The sequence below is a fragment of the Phyllobates terribilis genome, unplaced genomic scaffold, assembly GCF_046119375.1.
Source record: "Phyllobates terribilis strain yellow unplaced genomic scaffold, ASM4611937v1 Scaffold_2__4_contigs__length_985480577, whole genome shotgun sequence".
Taxonomy (NCBI): Eukaryota; Metazoa; Chordata; class Amphibia; order Anura; family Dendrobatidae; genus Phyllobates; species Phyllobates terribilis.
The window spans coordinates 775,828,945-775,853,398 of NW_027362762.1; the positions used below are offsets into that span (position 1 = coordinate 775,828,945).

General features: G+C 46.4%; 1 protein-coding gene across 1 annotated transcript in view; it reads left to right on the plus strand.

Moving 5' to 3' along the window:
- PRKX (protein kinase cAMP-dependent X-linked catalytic subunit) overlaps window positions 1-24,454 on the plus strand; it is a 134,794-nt gene that overhangs the window by 80,970 nt on the left and 29,370 nt on the right. Inside the window, exons 2-3 of the mRNA XM_073667346.1 lie at window positions 7,299-7,467; window positions 17,152-17,415. Coding sequence (XP_073523447.1) covers window positions 7,299-7,467; window positions 17,152-17,415 — 433 coding nt within the window. The remainder of the gene's footprint in view (window positions 1-7,298; window positions 7,468-17,151; window positions 17,416-24,454) is intronic.

Consider the following 24,454-nt stretch of genomic DNA (forward strand, 5'->3'; position numbering starts at 1 on the left):
TCCCGGGGGCAGCCTGGCTACCCCAGTACTCAGGGGAGTCACATACCCTGCATGACTTTAAAGAAAAGCTGGATAGCCTCTTCCAGGTGTACCCCCTCACAGAGGAGCAAAAAGTGAGCATCCTGGTGGCCCAATTAACCGGGGCAGCCCAAAGGGAGGTAAAGTCCTGGTCACCTGGGAGGAGGACTGTCGCAGAGATACTAACCCAGCTAACCGAGGAGGAGCTGCAGTACTACCAATACGAGGAAAGCCAAGAGGACCCGGACGGGTCTGAGGACTACCCTCAGGAGGGAGCACAAAGAGGACATAGCTACTGAAGGGAAGTAGCGTGAATAAAGAGCTGTAAATAGTTACCCGTAAGGGTACAAGGACTGCTGCTAATTAAAATATGGTCCCCGTTGGGATTAGTGAATTGTTCCCCGTGTGTCCCTATCCCTAACCAGGCTGAGGACTGTGAGCAGCCATCCCCTATCCCTTACCAGGCTGAGGACTGTGAGCAGCCAATCCTTATCCCCACTGGCCGAGGACTGAGAGCGGCCATATCCTGTAAATAATTATGTGTTTCTAGTAATTTATAGGAGTCCTTGGTGGATTTACCGGGAATCCTTTGTGCATATAGTTGGAGCGTAACCCAGGACGGACTGAAAGACTGTTAAGGACTCGGGGCAGGACAGACCCCTACCTGGTTACGTCTCCCTGTGTTGGTGAAATGGACACCCTTGTTTTCCTCAAAAGTTACACCCGGTTGCGGACACCCCGTGACCACCTTATGTGTTGTCTCTATCAGAATGTTATTGTTTGCACCTTGTTATGTTTACAAAAGTACGTTTAGTCCCGGAGTACTAAATTTCACTAGGGGGGAATGTGGCACCCCAGGGGTCTGGTCTCCACAGTAATAGCAATGTTATGTCTGAGAGCAGGTGGGAGGTCTCTTGGTCAGGAATCCTATGCATGCCACACCTCCTGCCCAGTCCTGGGAGGGGAAGGACTTCCCCTATATAAACCTGGGGCTGAGGCAGGGTTAGAGAGTTCAGAGGGAGAGTTCAGCCAGGAGGGCTGACAGGGAGCTGTGGCTCCGGCTGGGCCCAGCTACTGGACCATGCCAGAAGTAGAGACAGAGAAGAGAAGCAGCTATGGGAAGAAACAACAGGAGCTCTGTGGGAGCAGTGTTACAAGAAGTCAGGGGCTGGCAGCTGCAGAGCTCGCCCTGACTGAGAAGATTTCTTACCGGACCCGGAGTCCGAGGCTGTGGGGACTAACTCCTACCCAGCAGCAGAATCCGTCAGGCAGGGGATTCCAGGTCCTCTGGCCAAGAAACCCGAAGGCACGGTCACACGCATGGGACCAGCACCGCCGTCGTGGAGCGGAAGCTACTAGAAGGCCCCGAGTCACCGGCCATACGGGTGAGCACCACACGGTACACTCAGGGACGTGGGCTACTTATACCCGCCTCTAGCAAGGTAGCCAGAAGAGTACAGTTAGTTTGGGAGGCCTACAACTCCGCCTGGCCAGGGGAGATCCCATCTGCTCAAGGACTGACCAGGCCCCAATCGCTAGCCAGTACTCCGGGAGGGTCTATCTTTATCACCAGTAATGACCCTGAACTACACTGCATCGTCTCTGAGTGATTCCTGCTACCCCCATCATCCACGTCGGCTGCCCTGAGGCCATACCCCTCCCGTTGGGGGTGATACTATCACGCTGCACAATCCTACCACCGGCCTCAGCGGTCTGCCCTGCAGCGGCAGCTCCTTCGCTGCATTCAACGGGTGGCGTAGTCGTCCAACATCTACCGCTAATACAACGCCACTTAGTCTGACTCCCTGGGCACGGATCGGGTCACCGCCACGAGACTACAACCCTCAACAGATCCGGCTCCGGGTAAGCTCCTGCATGCGCAACGCTGTGCGACACAGGCCCAGGGGTGCGTCACTTACATCCTGCCACTGCTTAACATCTGTTTGCGGCTGCCCTTTTTATTTCATAAGAGTGGGCATCCTCAGACTGGTGATTTATTTTGATATATCATCTATTAACAAAGTTGATCACAAAAGTCCCTAATGCTTCCCTAAAAGGGAAAAGTAGGGTCAGAACTTCTGGAGTTCCGTGCCCTCTAGTTAGCCACATCCACTGGCCGTACGTGTGACTATCGGGGGCACGGCCTCGCTCCATACAAGTGTCCACTGCCCAGGAGTATGTATAATTCATACATACCCTCCGGTCCTGGGTAAGAAACCGGTAAATCCCAGGAGAACACAGTGCCTGCGTTGGGGGGATTCATAAGTCTGCAGCCACACAGAGAGACTGACTGCAGACTTATCAGTTTGGACCGGACACCCCCTTTAACACTACCCCTTAAAATGAAGTGAAAAATGTGTTATTTTCTTTTACTGCCTTAAATAAGTATAATTTATTGAAAAGGGAAAAGTTATGTAACTTTGTAGTATACTGTAATATACCCCATGTTTCGAGTCCAGTATCGATGAACACTCTCAGTCTATGTTGCTGTAGTTCCTACTTGATATTGAATCTTATCAAGACTAGTTTAGCACATATCTTAAAAGTAATCCGTCACCAGTTTGTTACCTGAGAGCAGCATGACGTAGAGACAGAGAGCCTGATTCTAACAATGTATCATTTACTGATATTTTTTGCTGTAGTTTCAATAAATTCATGGTTTTATCAGCAGGAGATTCTGCCTAGAGGACTAGTAAACCTGCTACCATGTAGTCCTCCATATTCATGAGCTCTGTATAACCCCTCCCACCACTGATTGGCTGCTTTCTGCCTATGCACAGTGTATATAGAAAGCTGCCAATCAGTGGTATGGGCAGGGTTATACAGAGCTCAGCATTCAGAGAACTGGTAGATCTGCAGCAGGTAAAACAGGGATTTTATCAAAACTACAGCAAGCAACCCAGTAAGTGACACATCACTATAATCGGGATCTCTGCCCCTACATCATGTTTCTCTCAGAAGGCGTAGATTAAAAACTGGTGTCCAATACCCTTTAGTGTAATTTTCTGTTTGGTGTAAATGCCTCTGTTCTGAATCTGGTGGTGGTTTTATTTTGTTCCTCCACCTCTCTTTGACCTGTATGTAAATGAAGTCATGTTGACCAAGTGGGCGTGGGTCTCGGCTATTATTTATGCTCCTCTTCATGAGGACCACATGCATTTGGAGAACAAGACTAGATTTTCATACAACTAATAGGGAGTCACACCTGTGGAATGGAGAGGCTCAGGAAGAAAATAAAAACCGTGCCAGATTCAGAACAATTGCATTTAGACCTCGTAAAAAACCCATATTGGTGGCTGGAGACTAGTCCGCTTTAACCTCAAGAATAACAGCATTGTTTCTAGTCATTGTTTCATCTCTTCTGCTCACTCTCAATGTACTTGTACAATGGTATAACTTTTTATTCTTTGATTACATGAATCTGGAAACCCCTATAAATTACACCCCTGTATTATTCTATGAGATCTCATAAAGGAGAAACATGAGTATTTGTGGCATAAAATAGATTTTATTAGAAAATATTCTTATTAAAATGACAATAGTGTAAAGTACATAGTAGAAACACCAAGGCATGGGAAAAATGGATCAGGTCAAGCGACACCATGTCCATACACAAGGGGCCCCAATATATCCAATATGGATGACACGGGTAAATATATGTGTATGAGTTACTATATCTGGGTAAGATTTAACAGCCTCAGTAGGAAGTATGCACCAACATTAGGGTTACAATAGAAATGAATAATACCGATAGAGACTCTTGAGAAAGCCCCTTGTGCTCCCAGGCGAAACGCTCGTTGGGGCGCGACCTTTTACCTCTGTAGCCCTCGGTGACACCCTGCCCTACCTCTCGGGCCCCCTCCTGTCTCGTGGTGAGTCTCTATGGGTACTATTCATTTCTATTGTAACCCTAATGTTGTTGGGGCCCCTTGTGTATGGACATGGTGTCGCTTGACCTGATCCATTTTTCCCATGTCTTGTTGTTTCTACTATGTACTTTACACTATTGTCATTTTAAAAAGAATATTTTCTAATAAAATCTGTTTTATGCCATAAATTCTCATGTTTCTCTCATGATATCTTGCAGTTTGAGTAGACTTTTTTGTGGTTTGGGTCCGGCATTGTTTTACCGGCCCCTTATTCCGCTTTGTATACAATATGTGGGTTTTTTTTTGTTTATTATTCTATGAGAATCTGAAATCGTCTTTTTGCAATAATCGTCCGCTGTAATATACCGTGCTCGGGAGAGAAGTGGCACATTTTATGTAGCTGTGACTCTAAGGGTTACTGACAGCACTTGTAAATATAGTCAGACATTTTCCTATTAATAGTCTAACATCACATCAAAATGTGTCTTCCCCCCCCCCCCCCGGGGAGCGCTTCTGGTGAGCCTGACCTCACAGTCCTCTCTGAGATGTACGGAGAAGATACAAAATAACGTGACTGTAGCCAATACACAGCTTTCACATGTTGTACTGAACGTACAGTTAGAATGCTATTTAATCTGAGAGTAGCATAATGTAGGGGCAGAGAGCCTGATTCCAGCGATGTCTCTTAATAAGCTGCGTGCTGTAGTTTCATTACGATCAGTGTTTTATCAGCAAGAGATTATTATTAAAGGACTAGGTGTCTCGTGCATGGAAGTCATGCTAGTTTGTGTAACCCCGATCCACCACTGATTGGCAGCTTGCTGACTGTATACAGTTTGCATAGGAAACTGCCAGTCAGGGGTGTGGGTGGATTTATACACAGCTCTGCATTCTGAGCACTGCTACATCTACAGCAGAGAAAACGGTTTGTATCAAAACTGCACCAAGCAGTCCAGTAAGTGACAGACAGCTGGAATCAGAGTCTTTGCCCCTATATCATGCTGCACTCAGATTTCATAAAAAAATATCTGACAGATAACCTTTAACATTAGAAGTTACAGTACTTTTCATTTCAAACAATATATCAGTAAAAAGGTAAAATATGTAAATCTCCCCTTCAGTCAAGGTCATGGGTCATGAACCCATCTATCCTACCTTTGATACAGTGCAGTCATCCTGTCCCATAGGCAGAAAAGCAACCCCAAAGTATGATGTTTCCCCCACCATGCTTCTCAGTTGGGATGGTGTTCTTGGGGTTGTACTCATCCTTCTTTTTCCTCCAAACATGACAAGTGGAGTTGATACCAAAAAGTTCTATTTTGGTCTCATCTGACCAATGACCTTCTCCCACGCCTCCTCTGGATCATCCAGATGGTCATTGGCAAACTTCAAACGAGCCTGGACATGTGGTGGCGTGAGCAGAGGGACCTTGTGTGCCCTGCGGGATTTTAATCCATGACGGGATAGTGTATTACTAATGGTAATGTTTGAGACTGTGGTCCCAGCTCTCTTCAGGTCATTGACCAGGTCCTCCCATGTAGTTCAGGGCTGATTCCTGACCTTTCTCAGAATCCTCCTTAATCCTGCGTGGAACCCCCACACCGAGGAGTATTGACAGTCATTTTGTGTTTCTTCCACCTAATATATATAATTGTCTTATCCTGTCTGTCTGTCTGTCCAGGAAATCCCACGTTGCTGATTGGTCAGGCCTAGATGGCGGCCGTTAGCCGCTCACCCTCGGACGCTCACCCTCTTTGGTCTTGGCCATGGTGGAGAGGTTGGAGTGTGATTGATTGTATGGACAGGTGTTTTTTATACAGACAACGAGTTCAGACAGGTGCAATACAGGTAATGAACGCAGAATAGGAGGGCTTCTTAAAGAAAAACTAACAGATCTGTGAGAGACAGAATTCTTGCTGGTTGTTAGGTGATCAAATACTTAATTAATTTGAATTTTATTGCATGAAATATGTAAAAATCATACAATGTGATTCTCTGGTTGTTCTTTTTATTGTCTGTCTCACAGATTAAGTGTACCTACGATAACAATTACCTACCTCTCCATTCTTTGTAGGTGGGAAAGCATGCCAAATCTGCAGTGTATCAAATACTTATTTTCCCTACTGTATATAGTTTAAAATAAAAAATGTTGTGAAAGGTTCTCTTTAAATTATACTTCTCTATCAGGTTGTGAACTTTTTATTGAAGTCTATTATTTGTTTAAGTGGATCTATAACCAGATCGATCAGCGGATTTCACCATATGAGCTGCATACACTTTGACATCTCTCTGTGCTCAGATGTGAGGTGTTGTAGTGCTAGTGTGTGCTGACAGCCGCCACTCACAGTATAGCGAGTGGTGCTGGGAGCAGTGACTGTAGCCGCTCATGACTGAAAGCTGGTGGCTCCCGGGAGGAAATAAGTTAATTCTCTCGGTAGCCACACCACCAGTAAGGTGGCCGGACAAGATTGGAATGCTGTTTACCTGCAGATTAATCCTCAATCTGCAGTTAAATATCTTTTTTTCCGAGTGGACAGGTTCCCCTTAAATGAAAATCCATGTTAGAATGACTATATATATTCCTGGTATTAAGATTTAGCATTTTATGTGTCCAGTTAGAGTGAGTGTCCAGGTGTATTCATTCCCGACCACCTAACCTGACTGACAGCTGCAGCTTGCACTGACCCTTGTGAGATCTCAGCCGCAGCAGGGAGGAGGGACACTGAAGAGCTGTAAGTCATTCATTTTGACATGTATAGAGTTTGTCTTGTGGAATCAGGTGGCAGATCCACATTATAGCCTTTGAAAAGCATTTATAAGAACTCTGGTTCCTGATCATTATCCCATGTAATCATTGCTGCAATTGTTTGTCGGCTGATCGCATTTTTTATGTAAGTTTGTAAATGGGGGATGAGCTGCCAACAATACGCGAACTGCATGTGAGTGAACAATCACATCAATGATGATGCTGTATAAAAGGGTCTTATAACTAGGGGTGATCAACTTGGCGAAATCATCTATCAGCGCTTGTTATTATCAGAAATCTGCCCATTTAAACCTGCCTTTAGTTCTAGTCATGTCTGGGTTAAGTGGTTGGTTTCCGTTATGTCCGCCATTGCAGCAATCACATGTGTGGCCCCCTGGCTACCTAGAGTTCACAGTGATAAATGGAGTCATAGCATGACAAGTCAGAGCTTTGAGGTTTGGTGACCCTGTGCAGCTTCTGTGGAGGACATATTGGTTATTGCCCATCTCGCCTAGAAACTAAAACTCTAGTCTCCCCAATACAGATAAAATGCCTTAGTAGCAAATAAGGGGTATAAAGGAAAGGGCTAAAACTGGACAATCTTCTTATAATACAGAAGTGTTCAACCATTGTGATCCTAATTCTTTTGTTTTACTTTTTTTCAGGGACGGGAACATTCGGAAGGGTTCATTTAGTAAAAGAGAAAACGGCAAAGCACTATTTTGCACTAAAAGTCATGAGCATTCCCGATGTCATTCGCCTAAAACAAGAGCAGCATGTACACAACGAGAAATCTGTCCTGAAGGAAGTGAGCCACCCGTTCTTAGTCAGACTGTGAGTATTCAGATCTACTTTTACTATGGAAAATGTCAGCTTCCAAAATTGTGCCTGGTAGGGAACGAGAATCTGTGTTGTGAGCATTATAAAGCCCCTTACACCTTAAATTATTTTCTACTGAACCAGGGGTGGGATTCAAATTTTTAACAACAAATTCACGGTTTGTGTTAAGAAACCACGCCCAGTTTAAAACCACGCCCAGTTTAAAACCACGCCCAGTTTAAAGCCGCACCCATTTTGTTAAATAAAGCAATAATCTGTTACTCATTCTGGCCTCTATGCAATAATTATTTCACCCTTCCTGTAATAACATACCCATCCTGTAATAATGTCCCTCATCCTGGCCTGCTTCAATGGTGACACGGATGGGCCTCTGATATACCGGTGGCTGCCTGCACCGTAATATTTTTCAACTGAACGTGCTTCCGAGGACGCACATTCAGTTGGAACCAGCGGACCACCAGAACAGGGCACTGCTTCCTGCTGATTCGGAGATCCGGCTGCAATTTTAACAATTAGTTTCCCCGAACTGGTGGGAACCTGCTGAATCCCACCCTTGTGCTGAACGATGGGTCAGACGGTAGTTGTCTCAGCCCGCTCTCCCATACAAAGGAGAACCCACTTGGCCAAGTGCTCCTGTGTTCTCAGGGAGAACAAAAGTATCAGCCATATGAAAATGGTCCTGCCAGATCCTGAACTCCCCTGATAACGGTTTGGGGGCCCCTCATACACATTAGACTGTCGGCTGAACCCGCTGATCTCGTTGGGTTCAGCCGACGTTGCACTAATGCTTACGGGGGCCTATAGATTTAATCTGGAGGTTTGCCTGGCATCCTACTCTGTAAAAAGAAAAAATGTGGCCTGAGTATTATCTACAGGACTGGACTGCGAAACGAGTGGTCATGGCACACAGATTGCTAGCCCTGCTCACTAAGGTGTGGACGGCTGTCTTAGGCCAGGTTCACATGTCCATTAGTGATCAGTTAGAACGGATCCTTCTGCAATCCGGTGGCAGAAAAGTTGTGCAGACACAACTTTTTAGTCCATTTATAAGTATCTGATCTCTGCTGGATCTGTTTTTTTTTTTTTTTTTTTTATAACATTGAAGTCTATAGAAAATGGATCTGTTAATCAGCTGTCCACTTTTCTTTCATTTATAAGCAATCTGTTTTTTTATTACTGGATCCGCTATTTAATAACGGACTAAAGAGTTGAGTCTGCAGAACATTTGTGCCAATGGATTTTTGCTGGATCCGTTCTAACTGATCACTACTGGACATGTGAACATAGTCTTAACTTTGCAGCAGTTTGGAAAAGTCCTTTTGATTGAGCCTTTTGTTTAATTGTTTTTTTGCAATCATTTGGTTCCAGACGGTCCAAGAGTTAGTGGCACTATTTTCTGATGGCTAGAAGGGGTTCACTGCTTCAGTATAGATGATTGACATCCCAGCTCAGATCCCCAGGGCGAGTTGCTGCAAAGAGCGGCATTCTCCCTGAGGAAAACAGCACGTCCATCCATTACACTAAGGGCTCATTGATTTCTGTGGGCACTGACTAAAGCACCACTTCAGGGATAATGAAGTTGTCTTCAAGAGATTCTCCAGGAAAAATTGAAAAAAAAAATGGCATTATGAGAAAAATTCTCAATTTTTTTTTAAGTATCCTTAAAGTAGCAGATCTCTTTAATTTTTTCTAAGTAGGTAATCATCCTATTAAATGTAAAGGGGTGCAGTGATGTCACACTTACAGAAATGTGATTTAAACAAAAATGTGACTCGGTAATTTAAAGTTATTTAGTAATTTATTCTTAATGACAATTTTCAGCAGCAGAAGGGAAGGAAGGGAGACACAGATCCATTACTAGTGGGTTGGCGGAGCCCCACAGGATAGCTCACCTCAGATTAGAAAAAGTGACGACCGGCCCCTCCAGCTTAGGCTCCTCCTACTCCCATGTCCTTCAGTTTAAAATTTGAGGTCACAGAGGATAGTCGCTGCCTTTGCAGCTCCTCAGAAGAATTTTTTATTTTACATTCCCGGAGACCTGAACCCCCCCGTAGTCTAGAGGTCTCGGGGGGGTCTCGGCGCTGCTGGGACCCCTGACCCTCCCCTCGTGGATCTGCTTACCCCCTAAGGAGGTCACCGCAGAAGCCTGCTGGCCCCGGGGGATACAGGGCGCTCCCTGGCGGAGACGCACACCGCTTCTGTGGGGTCCCTGCGCGCTCCGCCGTGGGGGGGAGCAAAGGGCCACGGCGCCACACATCCCTGGGGGTCCCTGTGGCGCTCAGCTGGGTAAGTGCTCATCAAGTTCTGAGTGCTTCAGCGGCTGCCGCGGCAGCCGCTCTTACTGTACAGGTGGTGACTGCAGTTTTGTCTGTTACAGGGGATATCACCGCTGCATTCGGCGTTTGGAGATCTCTCTGCTAGCAGGGGAGCAGGGACGGGGGAGCGCGGGCTCCGTTGGTGTGCGGCGGCGGGGGGGCGTGGCTTCGCGCTTGTCTGCTGCCTGTCACTTATCCGCTAGAGCTGTCCGGCCCCTTCTTCTTCTTCTCCCGGGTTTCGGCCGGCGTCCATTACCACGTGCAGCGCCTCCTGCTCCCTGCTCCCCTCTCTCTACACCTCCCCAGAGAAGAGCAGTCATCGCGGCCATCTGGTGAGTCACTTCTGCCTTTTAAAGCAGAAGGTTCCGTTTGCTCACTATTGCTGGCCTGTTAAGGCAGACAGGGTGTGCTATATCTGGCGCTGCTATCTCCCTGCTGAGGAGGCTCTGGGACTCGTACACCTCTGTCCTTTTTAGGCAAAGGTGTATTGCGTGGTCAGCAGCTTTAACCCCTTCTGAGGGGTCTGGCCTCATCAAGGCAGTTAACCTGTTCTGGAGGGCATGCTTCTGGGATCAGAGGGCACATCTCCCTAGTCTGTCAGGTTAACTTTTGCTCTGCAGGCAGCTGGGGTAGCTCTCTCCCTCTAAGGAGGAGCTTTAACCCTTCAGTGCTTGGTGATTTTTTTTGTGAGGAACAGGCTGTGGTAGCAGAATCACACTTCCTCGGTTTCTGTACCCATTGTAAAGAGTTATTACCGCCTTATCCGCGACGCTCGCAACTGTGTATCCGCGACGCTCGCAACTGTGTGGGGGCATGTCGGATCAGGGACCAGGGGGTGCGGACCTCTCTCCCGGTCCGCTTCAGGATCGGTCACACGTATCTGATACGCCGGGATCTTCGACGGTGTCAGATTTGACACTGGTCGGGGGTCTCAGTGATGTTAAAGTGGAAGCGCTCACACGCTCCATTGACAGTCTGTCGGACCTCCTGGGTCATTGGGTATCAGCTAAGTCCCAACCGACGTCGCGAGGCAAGAAGCGCCACAGGCCTGTGGTGGCGCCGTCTCCTCCGTGCAGTGCGTCGGAGGCTTCGGAATCACCGACAGACTCTGCTGGTGAGATTTCCGATTCTGATGAAGAGGATCGGCTGGGGCGCTCTGCTTCGCTTTCGGGCCGCGTGGACGCTATTATTGGAGCTATGCGGGAAGCGTTAGAGCTGTCCTGAAGAGGTGACGAGGCGCCCTGGCAAGTCGGCCCGGCTGTATCAGGAGTCTCATCGGGCTCGTTCGACGCTGCCGGCGCACGATGAACTTAACGAGGCGGTGGAGAAGGAGCGCCTGTGTCCGGATAAACGCTTCCAGGGGATGCGGTTTTTTGATGCCCTGTACCCCTGCTCCACGGAGACTATCGCTAATTGGGTCCCCTCGCCTGAAGTGGACGTGCCATTGTCTCAGCTGAGCAAATCCTCTTTGCTTCCTATTAAAGGGAAGGCGAGTCTACAGGACCCGCTGGACAGAAGGACGGAGTTAGCGGCGAAGTCCATCTACGAGGCCGCGGGTCATGGATTCCGAGCGGCCTTGGGGGCCATGTGGGCTGGTGAGGCTTCTCTGCGGTGGTTGGATCAGCTGCGGACGGCGTGGCAAGATGGGACTCCGCTGTCTCAGGTGGAAAGGCTTTTCCAGCTGTTGGAAGAGGCGGCCCGATATGGCAGGGACGCAGTGCTGGACACTACTTCGGTTCTGTCCAGGGCTCAATCCTCGGCCGTCACAGTCAGAAGAGCACTGTGACTAAAACAGTGGACTGGAGACGCAGTATCCAAACAAGGTTTGCTGAGTCTGGCGTACAAGGGCGGTCAGCTTTTTGGTTCGGACCTCACGGAGCTGATTGCCAAGGCCAAGGATTCGGCTTTGCTGCAGCGGAAAGCAGCGGCTTCTACGTCTGGCAAGTCAAGTGCCGGTAGTGGTCGTCAGCCCTTTCGGCCCAGGTGACGGTTCGGTCAGCCCTCTTGGAGATCGGGTCGTCCCTCGTCTTCCGGAAAGAAGACCACCCAGAAATCCCGTACACCCTGGAAACCACATTTCCGTCAGGACAAACGGGAGGTTGACAAAAAGCCCACTAAGGCGGACTGACGCCAGGAACCCTATCGACGGCTCTCGGGTAGGAGGTCGTCTGCTTTAGTTCGGGTCGATTTGGGCTTCCCACGTATCGGACGCCTGGGTAACGTGGGTTATGTCGGCAGGCTATTTCATAGTTTCATTCTCGACCCCGGGACAGGTTTCGTCAGTCATGCATCCCTTTCCGAGCCCAAGCTGGCTGCCGCACTGCTGCGGGAGGTCGACTCTCTTCTGCAGCAGGGTGTGGTGGTTCCGCTTCCACCGGAGGACCGGGGAAGGGGGTTTTACTCCAACCTTTTTGGACCTCAAGGAATTGAATGTTCATGTCCGGACCCGGAAATTCCGTATGGAGTCTCTAAGCTCTGTCGTGGCGGCCCTGTCGCAGTACGATTTCTTGGTGTCGATCGACATTCGCAACGCCTATTTGCATGTCCCTATCGGCAGGGCTCACCAGCGATTCCTGCGTTTCGCCATAGGTCAGGCCCATTACCAGTTTGTGGCCCTACCATTCGGGTTGGCCTCGGCGCCCAGGGTTTTTATAAAAATTCTGGCGCCGCTCATGGCGCTCCTTTGAAGGCAATGAGCTACGATTCTCCCCTACCTGGACGACCTGTTAATTGTGTCGCCCACAGCGGAGGAGGCTGTGACGGCTCGCGATCTCTCCCTTCAGCACCTGGAGGACTTCGGGTGGCTGGTCAATTGGAAGAAGTCGTCATTGGAGCCGTCGCAGTCAATCCTGTTCTTGGGAATGCATTTCGACACGGTACGAGCAGTGGTGTCCCTGCCTCCGGACAAACAAGCGAACCTTCGTCACCATGTCCAGGTTATGAGGTCGGCGATGGCGATGTCCCTTCAGAAGTGTATGCGCCTTCTGGGTCTGATGGTGGCGGCAATGGAAGCGGTACCATTTGCACAATTTCATTCCCGGGGTCTCCAAAATCTTATTCTGACCCGTTGGGATCGATCGCCGGCTTCGCTAGATCGCTGTGTCAGTATCTCCCACAGGGTGCGGGAGTCTCTTGGATGATGGTTACGTCCGGAGGCTTTATCCCTGGGAAAATCCTTCCTCCTCCCGCGGTGGTCGGTCATTACCACAGATGCCAGCCTGACTGGCTGGGGGGGGGTTTGGAACGATCTCTGGGTTCAGGGGGTCTGGTCGTCAGAGGAGTCGTCTCTGCCGATCAACATCCTGGCGTTGAGAGCGATATTTCTCTGCCTCCGTCATTGGACGGTCCCCTTGAGTGGTCTGCCGGTCCGGATTCAGACGGACAATGCGACAGCGGTCGCGTATATCAACCATCAGGGCGGGACGAGGAGTTCCAGACTCATGATGGAGGTCTCTCGGATCCTGGTATGGGCCGAGTCCAGGGTTCCAGCCATCTCCGCGATTCACATTGCAGGAGTGCTGAATATCACGGCGGACTTCCTCAGTCGCGAGCAGGTGGATCCCGGAGAATGGAGTCTTCATCCGGAAGTTTTTGCACTGCTGTGCTCCCGTTGGGGGACTCCCCAGGTGGACTTGATGGCATCCAGGCTGAACGCCAGGATTCCGACTTTCATGTCCAGGTACAGGGACCCGGAGGCTGTGGCGGTAGATGCTCTAGTGACCCCGTGGGACCAGTTCGAGCTGATCTACGTGTTTCCGCCGGTATCCTTACTTCCTCTGGTGATCCGGCGGATGAAACTCGAACGAATTCCGGCGATTTTGGTGGCGCCGGATTGGCCGCGGAGGGCGTGGCATTCAACGCTGGTATCTCTTCTGGCGGCGCCTCAGTTTCCACTGCCTCTTCGCCCGGACCTGTTAACCCAGGGGCCCATTCTCCATCCGGACCTGAAGTCGCTTCGTTTGACGTCGTGGCACTTGAAACTGAGATCTTGACCCATCGTGGGTTTTCGGCTGAGGTCATTGCCACCTTGCGGGCGGCCAGAGGTCCGGCTACGACTAGGATTTATCTCAGAACTTGGGAGGCCTTCTATTCATGGTGTTCTGGATCGTCAAGGAACCCGAGGGTTTTTTCCATTCCCAACTTCTTGGCTTTTCTGCAGTGTGGTTTGGCCAAGGGTCTGGCGGTTGGTACCTTGCGGGGTCGGGTATCTGCACTATCCGTGCTTTTTCGAAAGGCTGTTGCCTCGCGCAGGGATGTGCGTTCGTTTTTTCGTGGGGTTGCACGTCAGTTTCCGCCTCGGAGGGCGTTTGTGGCTCCTTGGCGGCTCAATCTAGTCTTGGAGGCTCTTCAGCATGGGCCGTTTGAGCCTATGGATTCAGCTACGCTTTACTTGCTTTCTTGGAACGTGGCCTTCTTGGTGGCGGTCACCTCTTTGAGAAGGGTTTCTGAGTTGTCGGCACTGTCTTGCTCGCCCCCTTTTCTGGAGTTCCTCTCGGATCGCGTAGTGCTTCTTACCCGTGGCGATTTTCTGCCTAAAGTGGTGTCGCGTTTCCACGTCAATCAGGACATCATGTTGCCCTCTCTCTGTCCGAATCTGAAGAATCCAAAGGAGCGGGCCTTGCACTCGTTGGATTTGGTGCGGGCTTTGAAGTTCTATCTTACTATCATGCAAGGGTTTCGGAAGTCGGACTCTCTTTTTGTGATTCCTGCTGGTCGTCGGCGTGGTCAGCGGGCTTCCAAGGATACTATAGCTCGGTGGATACGTTCGGCTATCCTGGAGGCGTACCGGCTCAAGGGCGAGCCTTGTCCGGTTAAGGTTCGAGCTCATTCCACGAGAGCTGTTGGTTCGTCGTGGGTTCTTCGTCAGGGGGCCTCGGCAGCGCAGCTCTGCCGGGCGGCTACCTGGCGCTCCGTTCACACTTTTACTAGATTTTATAAGGTGGACGTTAGTGCTTCCGCTTATGTTGCCTTGGGACGCAGGGTCCTGCAGGCGGCGGTGGTTTAGGTTATCTCTTTATCTAGTTTTGGCGCTTGTTGCGCGCTTGCCTAGTTGTTGGGGTGTTGGCGATTCTGCCACTGTTTCCCACCCTTGAGTTCTGGACTGCTTTGGGACGTCCCACTAGTAATGGATCTGTGTCTCCCTTCCTTCCCTTCTGCTGCTGAAAGACGGGTTTTGGTAAGACCTTACCTGTAAAATCCTTTTCAGCGAAGGAAGGAAGGGAGACACAGCACCCTCCCATGGCAGAAGTGTATGTTTGTATTTCCAGATGCTGCGTGACTCCTCTCTGATGGCGGTCATCTGGGCGGGGGTCGGCGCGCTAGGGCTCTGTTCCAGCATTGCCAGGTCGCAGTTGTCAGGTCCAGTGAGTAGTGCCTGGGACTGTGTGTTTTTTCTGTTATATGCATAACCTGTTCTCTCGCATTTCTGAATTTTCAGAAGGGGTTGTGTTGTTCCGCTGGTGTTGTCTGCTCTTCCTTAGCTTGTGTACGGACTGAGGAACATGGGAGTAGGAGGAGCCTAAGCTGGAGGGGCCGGTCGTCACTTCTTCTAATCTGAGGTGAACTATCCTGTGGGGCTCCTCCTACCCACTAGTAATGGTTCTGTGTCTCCCTTCCTTCCTTCGCTGAAAAGGATTTTACAGGTCAGGTCTTACCAAAATCCGTCTTTTTTTCTTTCTAGATATTTTTTTTCTATTCCCAGAGAACACCCTTTAATTGGTGATATCCGCTGATTACTTGGGGTCTGGTGTGGAGGACTACTATTACCAGGATATTGATGGAGGGTCCATCATAGGGGTAGAGGTTGTCCAATATGTTTAGAGCTGGTACTATAAAACTACCGCAAGTAATGTCCTGTCCTGTGATGTAAAGCAGGAAATGACACATGATGGTTCAACAATGGCAGATGATTTCATCCAGTGCTGAATTCATCACTCCGCACCTTGTCACCGCGCGTTTGGGCAGTGGCACGAGTGTCGTACGTTTGACCTCTTGTGTTGCCAGCAGCAGTGGATACAGGCAGGTTTATTAGATGATTAATCTGGTAGGTTACTGCACTCTGTGTAATAAAGGCCTACACAGATCTTTTCCAGGAGAGGACACCGAGACCGAAAAAAAATAAATATTACTCCGTTCTCGTTTTTAGACTTCACATTACTTCACTGCTAACTGTTCTAACAAAAATGTAGTCTACCAACCATATAGACCTCAGAAAAATAGTCTATGGGGCATTGCTTCTGTTCGTAAATTCCATCCAACCTCTTCTGATTCAGATCGACTGCAGTCTTCACATTCTATCAGTGGCTGCTGATTGACTGCAGTGGTCATGTGAGGTCCAGTGGTTCGACCAAATAGCCCTGGTCTGGTGGTTGAATATTTATTTAGTTTTGTTTTTTTAAATATCACTGACCCATAAAAAGTTTTGGACAACCCCTTCACATTCTGCGATGCCCCACTGCCTTTGTTCAGTAGCTTTTATCGGCCTCTTTGGACTGACAGCATGCTGTTCTGTTGAAGCACATGGCGGCTGCAGTCAATCTTAGGCCTCAGCATGTACGTGGTACTACACTAGATCTCTGAAGCTTGCTGTGGTCATATGGATGTACAGCATATTTTCTCTCCAGGAAAGTAAACTGGCACTAATACATCAGCCGGAGAGGTGACTATTTTAATAGGTGCTATTTGTTTTTTATATATTTTATACCATTTCCTGCAGTGAGTTTAATTTGTGGACAACCCCTTCAATGACTTGTTCCAGCTATATATTGTATTTTAATTGATGTATCAGGTTACAGTAGCTATAATTACATTAATGCGTGGGATCTTTCGACTGGTTCAGGTTACTAGGATTATGTATGATTGCATGTTAGAGAGAAGGAGACGAGTCCCTCACTGGCACTGCCACTGCCCCTTTACGGTATCTATCGAACTAAGCTGAGCACACCGGTTTCGTGATGGAACTGGGGAGAAAAAAGCGCATAATAGGGTTTTATTTGTGATAAAAAAAAAGGTATAAACCGAGGGGTTTTATTTGAATAAAAGCGGTTTTATTGCATGGATTAAAATCGACGCATTTCAAAGTTATCTAACTTCTTCTCAGGACACAGCCACATTCACACATGTGGTTGTGTCCTGAAGAAGTTGGATAACTTCGAAACGTGTAGATTTTAAACCATTCAATAAAACCGCTTTCATTCAAATTCATCTCTCGACTCTGTTTGTGGGATATCGCCAGCAGTGTAGAATAGCCGCCCATCTCCTCAGAGCGCACAAGTTTGGCGCATCCTAGGCAGCCATGAAATGTTCTTAAGAGGTTTATTATATAAAGTTCTTGCTGACCCTATATCCGTATTTCTTCCTATAGGTTTTGGACCTCACATGATGATCGCTTTTTATATATGCTGATGGAATATGTACCCGGAGGAGAACTTTTTAGCTACTTGCGTAACATGGGCCGCTTTAACAACAGCTCAGGACTGTTTTACTCCACGGAGATTATATGTGCGATAGAATACCTGCACTCCAAAGAAATAGTTTACAGAGACTTGAAGCCTGAAAATATTTTGCTGGATCGGGAGGGTCACATCAAACTTACAGATTTTGGATTTGCAAAAAAGCTTTCAGACAGGTATCCCTTACGTTCTGAACATTGCTACTGCTCCATTACTTTCCCTGCTGGGGATTTGGCTTTTAGTTCAATAGTTCATCCAGTGCGGGCTAAGCTATTTTCATGCCCATATAATAACAGTAATTGAAATATGCCTAACAGTGCAATAATCCATTTGTTGTTGGTTTTTCTTCTCCGTAATTGCTGAAAAATAGGGGTTGTCATCTACAGTGACAATAATGTCCGTGCATATGGAGAAGTGTCTGGTATTTGAAGCCCAAGACCAAAATGTAAGACGCTGTGGTGCGGTTCTGTCACATAGAACATCATACCGAAATACTGTAGCGAATGTTTATTTAAAGCAGATCAGTCACTAGATTTTATAGTATATATTATTTATATATTGTATAAGTTGCATACATTATTAATCTCTATTTACCATGGCCAATATTGGATCCTATTCTAGAGTGCCGTAAAAATCGAGCAACGTTGTGCACAGAGACTGCCAGGCACTTACGAGAGAAGACAGAAGTGGTATTTTACCATCTCTGCCTTCCCGATCTTCCTATACACCGTGCCCATATGAGTGCTGTGTATATAGTGGAGGCAGCAGTATTACCACTACTTCTATTGATCCCAGCGTTGATATGACCCCCGACCGCCAGGTGACTGGTTACACGACCATGCTGTTGGGTCACCACAGCCTGGCAGTGACAGTTTTGACTAGCTATTGAACCCATTCTACTCCCGGGTGGCGAGCATTTTTATTGGTATATGGTCTCCCATGCTGGTATGTGCTGCCCCCCTCCTCGTATTTGTGCTGCCCCCATCCTGTCCCCACTGTCCTATCCTAGTATGCATGGCACCCCTCACCCCTAATCCTGGTAGACGTGGCACCCCTCACCCCACAAATCCTGGTAGGCGTGGTACCCCTCACCCCACAAATCCTGGTAGGCGTCGTACCCCTCATCCCCAAATCCTGGTAGGCGTGGTACCCCTCATCCTGGTATGCATGATCCCCCTCAACCCCCAAACCTGGTATGTGTGGTACCCCTAACCCCCCCCCAATCCTGGTATGTGTGGCACCCTCACCCCCCAATCCTGGTGTGTATGGCACCCCTCATCCATTTCACGCTGTACACACATACAAAAAAATAAACACTTATACTCGCCTTTCTTCCTGTGCTCCAGCGCTGCGGTGTCCTGTTCTGCCGGAGGCCGGGAGAGGAGTACGGCGCCGGAGCACCGTTTTGTCCGGCGCCATTTTGCTGAAGACACACTTCAAATGCGCATGCAATTACATGCAATGATTAAAGACGCAAGTCTGAAGCATGTTTGCTGATTATACACTTTAGATGGTTTGTGACCTGTGGTGATGTTTTTATGATTTTTTTTATATAATAAATTTTGGACATTTTATTCTATCCTGATGCTGGAACAACCTTCTTCTTTTATCCAGTTCCTGGCATCAGAACACACAGTGGGTGAGCTGACTTAATACCTTCTTACATTTCTATATAATTCTTTTTGATAGTCCACCCCCCATCCAGCTGTCTACATGACATGTAGCTATCTATAAAGGTTATGTTCACTTTCATGCAGAATTATGTTTAATGTTCATTTGTTTCGTAAATGGAAAGTGAAGCAACTTTTATAAATAGTCTGCGGTAAAATTGTTCTACCATTTTGCCAATGCAGAGTGTTAATAAGCTCGTCAGAGCTCCTGCTCCTGGGTCTGACGGTTCTTTCTGCTCTCCCCTCCCCTCTCTTAGTATTTGGGTTCATGCACATGACTGATTAGATCGGACGTGTGCTATCTGTGGTTTTCACGGACAACACTCCTACCTATGACATTCTATGGAGCTTTGCACATGTCCGATTTTGATCAGAGTTTTAGATCAAAATTAGCAATGCAAGTCTATGTATCTGTGAAAATCATTGGACCGCTCCTGGACTGACAATATAAAGTGGGTGGAGAACTTATTTTCCTCTTCACCTTTTGAAAAAAAACTAATCAAAGTCTGATCACAATCGGACCATTTTTCTCGAATAGAGAGAAAACTGTTGTGTGCACCTAATCTTGGAAAAAGCAGCAGAGAAGGTAGAGTCGATCATACTTTTTACTCTTTCCACTGCAGATCTGTGTATCTCAGGAAGGGCAGAGAAAATGGGTATATGAAAATTAAGGTAAGAGCATAAAGAGAAAATAAGTGCTGGTTAGAAGCTGTGCTGTTCATGGGCTAATACTCACATCCAGCCTATATTACGGAGAGAGACACTCCTACTATAGAAAAATCTATAACTTAGATCATCGCTGCAAATTGCCTTTTGAGAGGGTCTGAAAATGAGGAAAACAATGAAAATTGCAGTCGGAAAGCTAGTTCAATTATATTTAACAAAATTCCATGGCAAATGTGTCCATAGTCTTTTTAGATTTTGGATTATCGGATACAATAAAGTGGTTTCCGCTCTAAGAAAATGTTAAAGAATATTTTCTCTCACTTGAAAAAGGAAAAGTGAGGATCCTCTGAACTTAAAATGGTTGTCCACTATAACATCCGTTTGATAGGTCATCAGTGTCTGATCGGTGGGCGTGCGACACCCGGCACCCGTGCCGATCAGCTGCTCTCGGTGACGAAGGCTGGAAGTGCTCAGTTAAAGAGCTGCTCTGTCTACTGATAGTGGCCGTGGCCGGGTACTGCACATCCACCCTTATTGATAGGGATAGGTTATCAATGTTAAAAGTAGTGGATAACCTCTTCAATATGAGATAACTCGTACCTTGCTATGGCTCCACCGTGAGGAGAGCCTTCATGCCTGCCTCCTCCTGTGTAGAGTAGTGTTAGACACAGTCCTATCATCTATACATTGGATCTTGCATTGTCTCGTAAGCGGAACATTTTTGTATTCTGAGATTCACACGATTTCTTGTGTGTGCTTTGGTGACCTGCTATAGAAGAGCAAAGTAGGGGCAAGCTTTAAAGATCTCCAGCCAAGTAAGGGGTTTTAAGTTGTGAAGGATCAATTCTGACCCTGAAGATTTGAGTTCAGTAATAAACGTTTATATTCATTTACAAGAAGTAGAACCAGAAAACTGAATCGGGAGCCCTCATGTGTGGTGCTCTCAGTGTTCTCTATATAAGGTAGTGTCTTCATGATGACTTTGTTGTTTTTTTTAGCATTCTTGGTGAATGTCCATGAGGTGTCGCCGCTAGACATGAGGCTTTGTAGGTTACTTAACTTGCCGGCAGTGGGGTCCCTTTGTCCTATGGTGATGTTGGACATATGTGAATAGACATGGCATTCTTCTCTAGCATGCACTATCCAGTTACCATGACAGTTTTAGATTTCGCCCCTTTGTTCTGTTAGTGTCTCTCTGTCTGTAGTTTCACATCCGATTACTTATTTATAGATCTGCTAGCTTCCTGGAGAAACAGATTATTAGTTGTTGCCTAGTAAAGGGTTGCAATTACATGATGGCAAAACCTAAAAGGAACTTTGAGTCCTGAACGACTTGCTCCTCTATCACCTCACCAAATGATCTGTGTTACCAGTGTCCTAAATATATAGTATTTGTAAACTCTATATTCACCAATTTACTCCCTATGAAATAAACATAGGGATTTGTGAAGACCCTCCAAGTAATATCAGTGATCTTCTTCTTGTAGTATAAGGTTACATTGACAATAAAAATGAGTTTTCAACCGGCTATCAGATGTATAAACTATGGTGCTATGCTCACTCTATGTTCAGCTGCAAGAATTAAAAACTTTAAAGTGATCTATCACCAGATTTCTCAATAAAAAAAACTGCATATCTTACTAAATAGATTTCTTAGACCTAATATAGATGTTGTATTTCAGTAGAAAATCCTTGTCAGAATGGCTGTGTAATCCTGTGAGGGATCCTCAGTGTCCCTCCTCCCTGCTGCTGCTGAGATCTCACACTGCTCAGTACAAGCTGCAGCTGTCAGGCTGGCTGTGCGAAGACAGAATGCACGGGGACTCATGAGCTCTCACTATTGTCGCACTCACAAAGATGATCAATATCATATTGTCTGTATGAGTACACCACCTTCATCAGGTCTAAGATCTAATTAATAATATATGTAGTTTTATTGTGAATATGAAACCTGGTGACACATTTAAGAAATATTTACAGTAAAAACATTTTGGACGTGTAATATTTCTATTTTATTTAAAGGAAACCTGTCATCAGGATAGAAGACCCCTAGCTAAAGTCATGTGTGAAAAGGCCCTTTAATGCTTATTAAATCTGTACCTTGCTTGTAGTATTTCATTTGAAAATTGTAGAGAAATCCAGCTTTGAAGTTTTAGTTTCAAGTCCAGGAGGTGGACACTGCACTTCAAGCTCTCCTGCCTCTATCCCTATTTCCCCGCCGGTCTCTGGTGGACATGTCACTCTTCCTCCAGTGACCCGACTCCCCTGCGTAAGATCCTGTACAGACACTGACATTGCCCAGGGTCGTCTTATCAAAGGCAACAACGCATATGCAGGTCGATAGTCCAGTTCTTGCAACGCCATCAAAGGCTTACAACGCGTGTGCCACCTCTCTGATGAGGCAACCCTGCCAGTAAAGTGCCTATGCAGATTCACGGGTAAGGGAGGCGGGTCACCAAGAAAATCACCTGTCCTGTAGAGATCGGAGGACGGTGGTGGGCAGGGAAAGAGGCAGGAGAAGTGCAGTGGATTTGTCTAAAATCTCCAAATGAAATACTACAAGGTATAGATTTATTAGCCATTAACCCCTTCACCCCCAGGCCATTTTCCATTTTTGCGTTTTCGTTTTTTTTTTTTTTTTGCTCCCCTTCTTCCCAAAGCCATAACTTTTTTTATTTTTCCGTCAATATGGCCATGTGACGGCTTGTTTTTTGCGAGACGAGTTGTACTTTTGAACGACACCATTGGTTTTACAATATCGTGTACAGAAAAACGGGAAAAAAATTCAAAGTGCTGTGAAATTGTAAAAAAAAAAAACAGTGCAATTCCACAATTGTTTTTTTTTACCACGTTCACTGAATGCTAAAACTGACCTGCCATTATTATTCTCCAGGTCATTACGAGTTCGTAGACACCAAACATGTACAGGTTCTTTTTTTACTTAAGTGGTGAAAAAAAAAAATCCAAAGTTTGCAAAAAAGATGTTTTGATCGCCTGTTATTGCATTTTATTGTAATGATGCGGAGACCAAATAAACATAATTCTGGTGTTTTTTGACTTTTTTTTATTTTTATTATTACGCGGTTTACCGATCAGATTAATTATTTTTATATATTGATAGATTGGGGCGATTCTGAACACGGCGATACAAAATGTGTATTTTTTTAATTTTTTTTTTTATTTTGAATGGGGCGAAAGGGGGGTGATTTGAACTTTTTTATTTTTTTAATTCTTTTAAAAACTTTTTTTTTTTTTACTTTATATATGCTTCAATAGTCTCCATGGGAGACTAGAAGATGTGATCATTAGATCGCCTGTGTGTAGCAGAAATGCTCACTTGCTATGAGCGCCGTCCATTAGGAGGCGCTCATAGCTTTGCGGCAATAACAACTCCAGGGGTCTCCTGCAGACCCCGGGTTGTCATGCCAACCCATTGGGACCCACGGTCATGTGACACGGGGTGTTAGAAGGTGGTGCTCAGAAGTAGGACCTTAAGTCATATAAATACAAGATTCTATATATAAATTTTCTTTTACTTGCAATTTTGAGCGCCAAAGTAATTATTCGTATCTATCCAAAATGGACAATACAGTTGCTTTACTCACTGCAATTTTTTATTTTTTTTTTGGAAAGTTGATCATTATTTAAAACCACTAAAAAACTTATAAGTTTTATATTGCGGTAATAGTACAGACCTGGGGAGTTATGTTGCCAGTTCCCAGTTTATTTTTAGGCATATGTAACCCATTAAGTAGGATCCTGGTCTTCCCCCTTTCAAGAAAAAAAAATAATAGCATAATTGATTTTTTTTTTCCCCATATCATCCTACTTGAATTGTTTTTTCTCTTTTTTTCACAATGTTATATGGCGATGTCAGGGGCAGATACTGACAGCCTGGAGTACCTGTGCAAGAAATGTGTTTGTGGGCCCCCTCCTTTTATAGCAATGTGGCAGCCAAGCTACAGATATACAGTGGTGTAAAAAAGTGTTTTCCCCTTCCTGATTTCTTATTCTTTTGCATGTTTGTCACACTTAAATGTTTCAGATCACAAAACAAATAAATAAAATATTAGACAAAGATAACACAAGTAAACACAAAATGCAGTTTTTAAATGAAGGTATTTATTATTAAGGGAAAAAGAAATCCAAACCTACAGGGCCCTGTGTGAAAAAGTGATTGCCCCCTAAACCTAATAACTGGCTGGGCCACCCCTAGCAGAAATAACTGCAATCAAGCATTTGTGAGAACTGGCAATGAGTTTTTTACAACGCTCTGGAGGAATTTTGGCCCACTCATCTTTGCAAAATTGTTGTTATTCAGCAACATTGGAGGGTTTCCGAGCATGAACCGCCTTTTTAAGGTCATGCCACAGCATTTCAATTGGATTAAGGTCAGGACTTTGACTAGGCCACTCCAAAGTCTTAATTTTGTTTTTCTTAAACCATTCAGAGGTGGACTTGCTGATGTGTTTTGGATCATTGTCCTGCTGCATAAACCTACTGCGCTTCAGCTTGGGGTCACGAACAGATGGCGTTACTTTCTCCTTCGGGATTTTTTGGTAGACGGCAAAATTCATGGTTCCATTTACCACAGCAAGTCTTCCAGGTCCTGAAGCAGCAAAACAGCCCCAGACCATCACACTACCACCACCATATTTTACTGTTGGTGTGATGTTCCTTTTCTGAAATGCTGTGTTACTTCTACGCCAGATGTAATGGGACATAGACCTTCCAAAAAGTTCAACTTTTGTCTCGTCAGTCCACAGAATATTCTCCCAAATGTCTTGGCGATCATCAAGATGTTTTCTGGCAAAACTGAGGCGAGTCTTAAGGCTATGTGCCCACGATGCAGAAATGCTCAGGATTTTTTCCTGAGCGT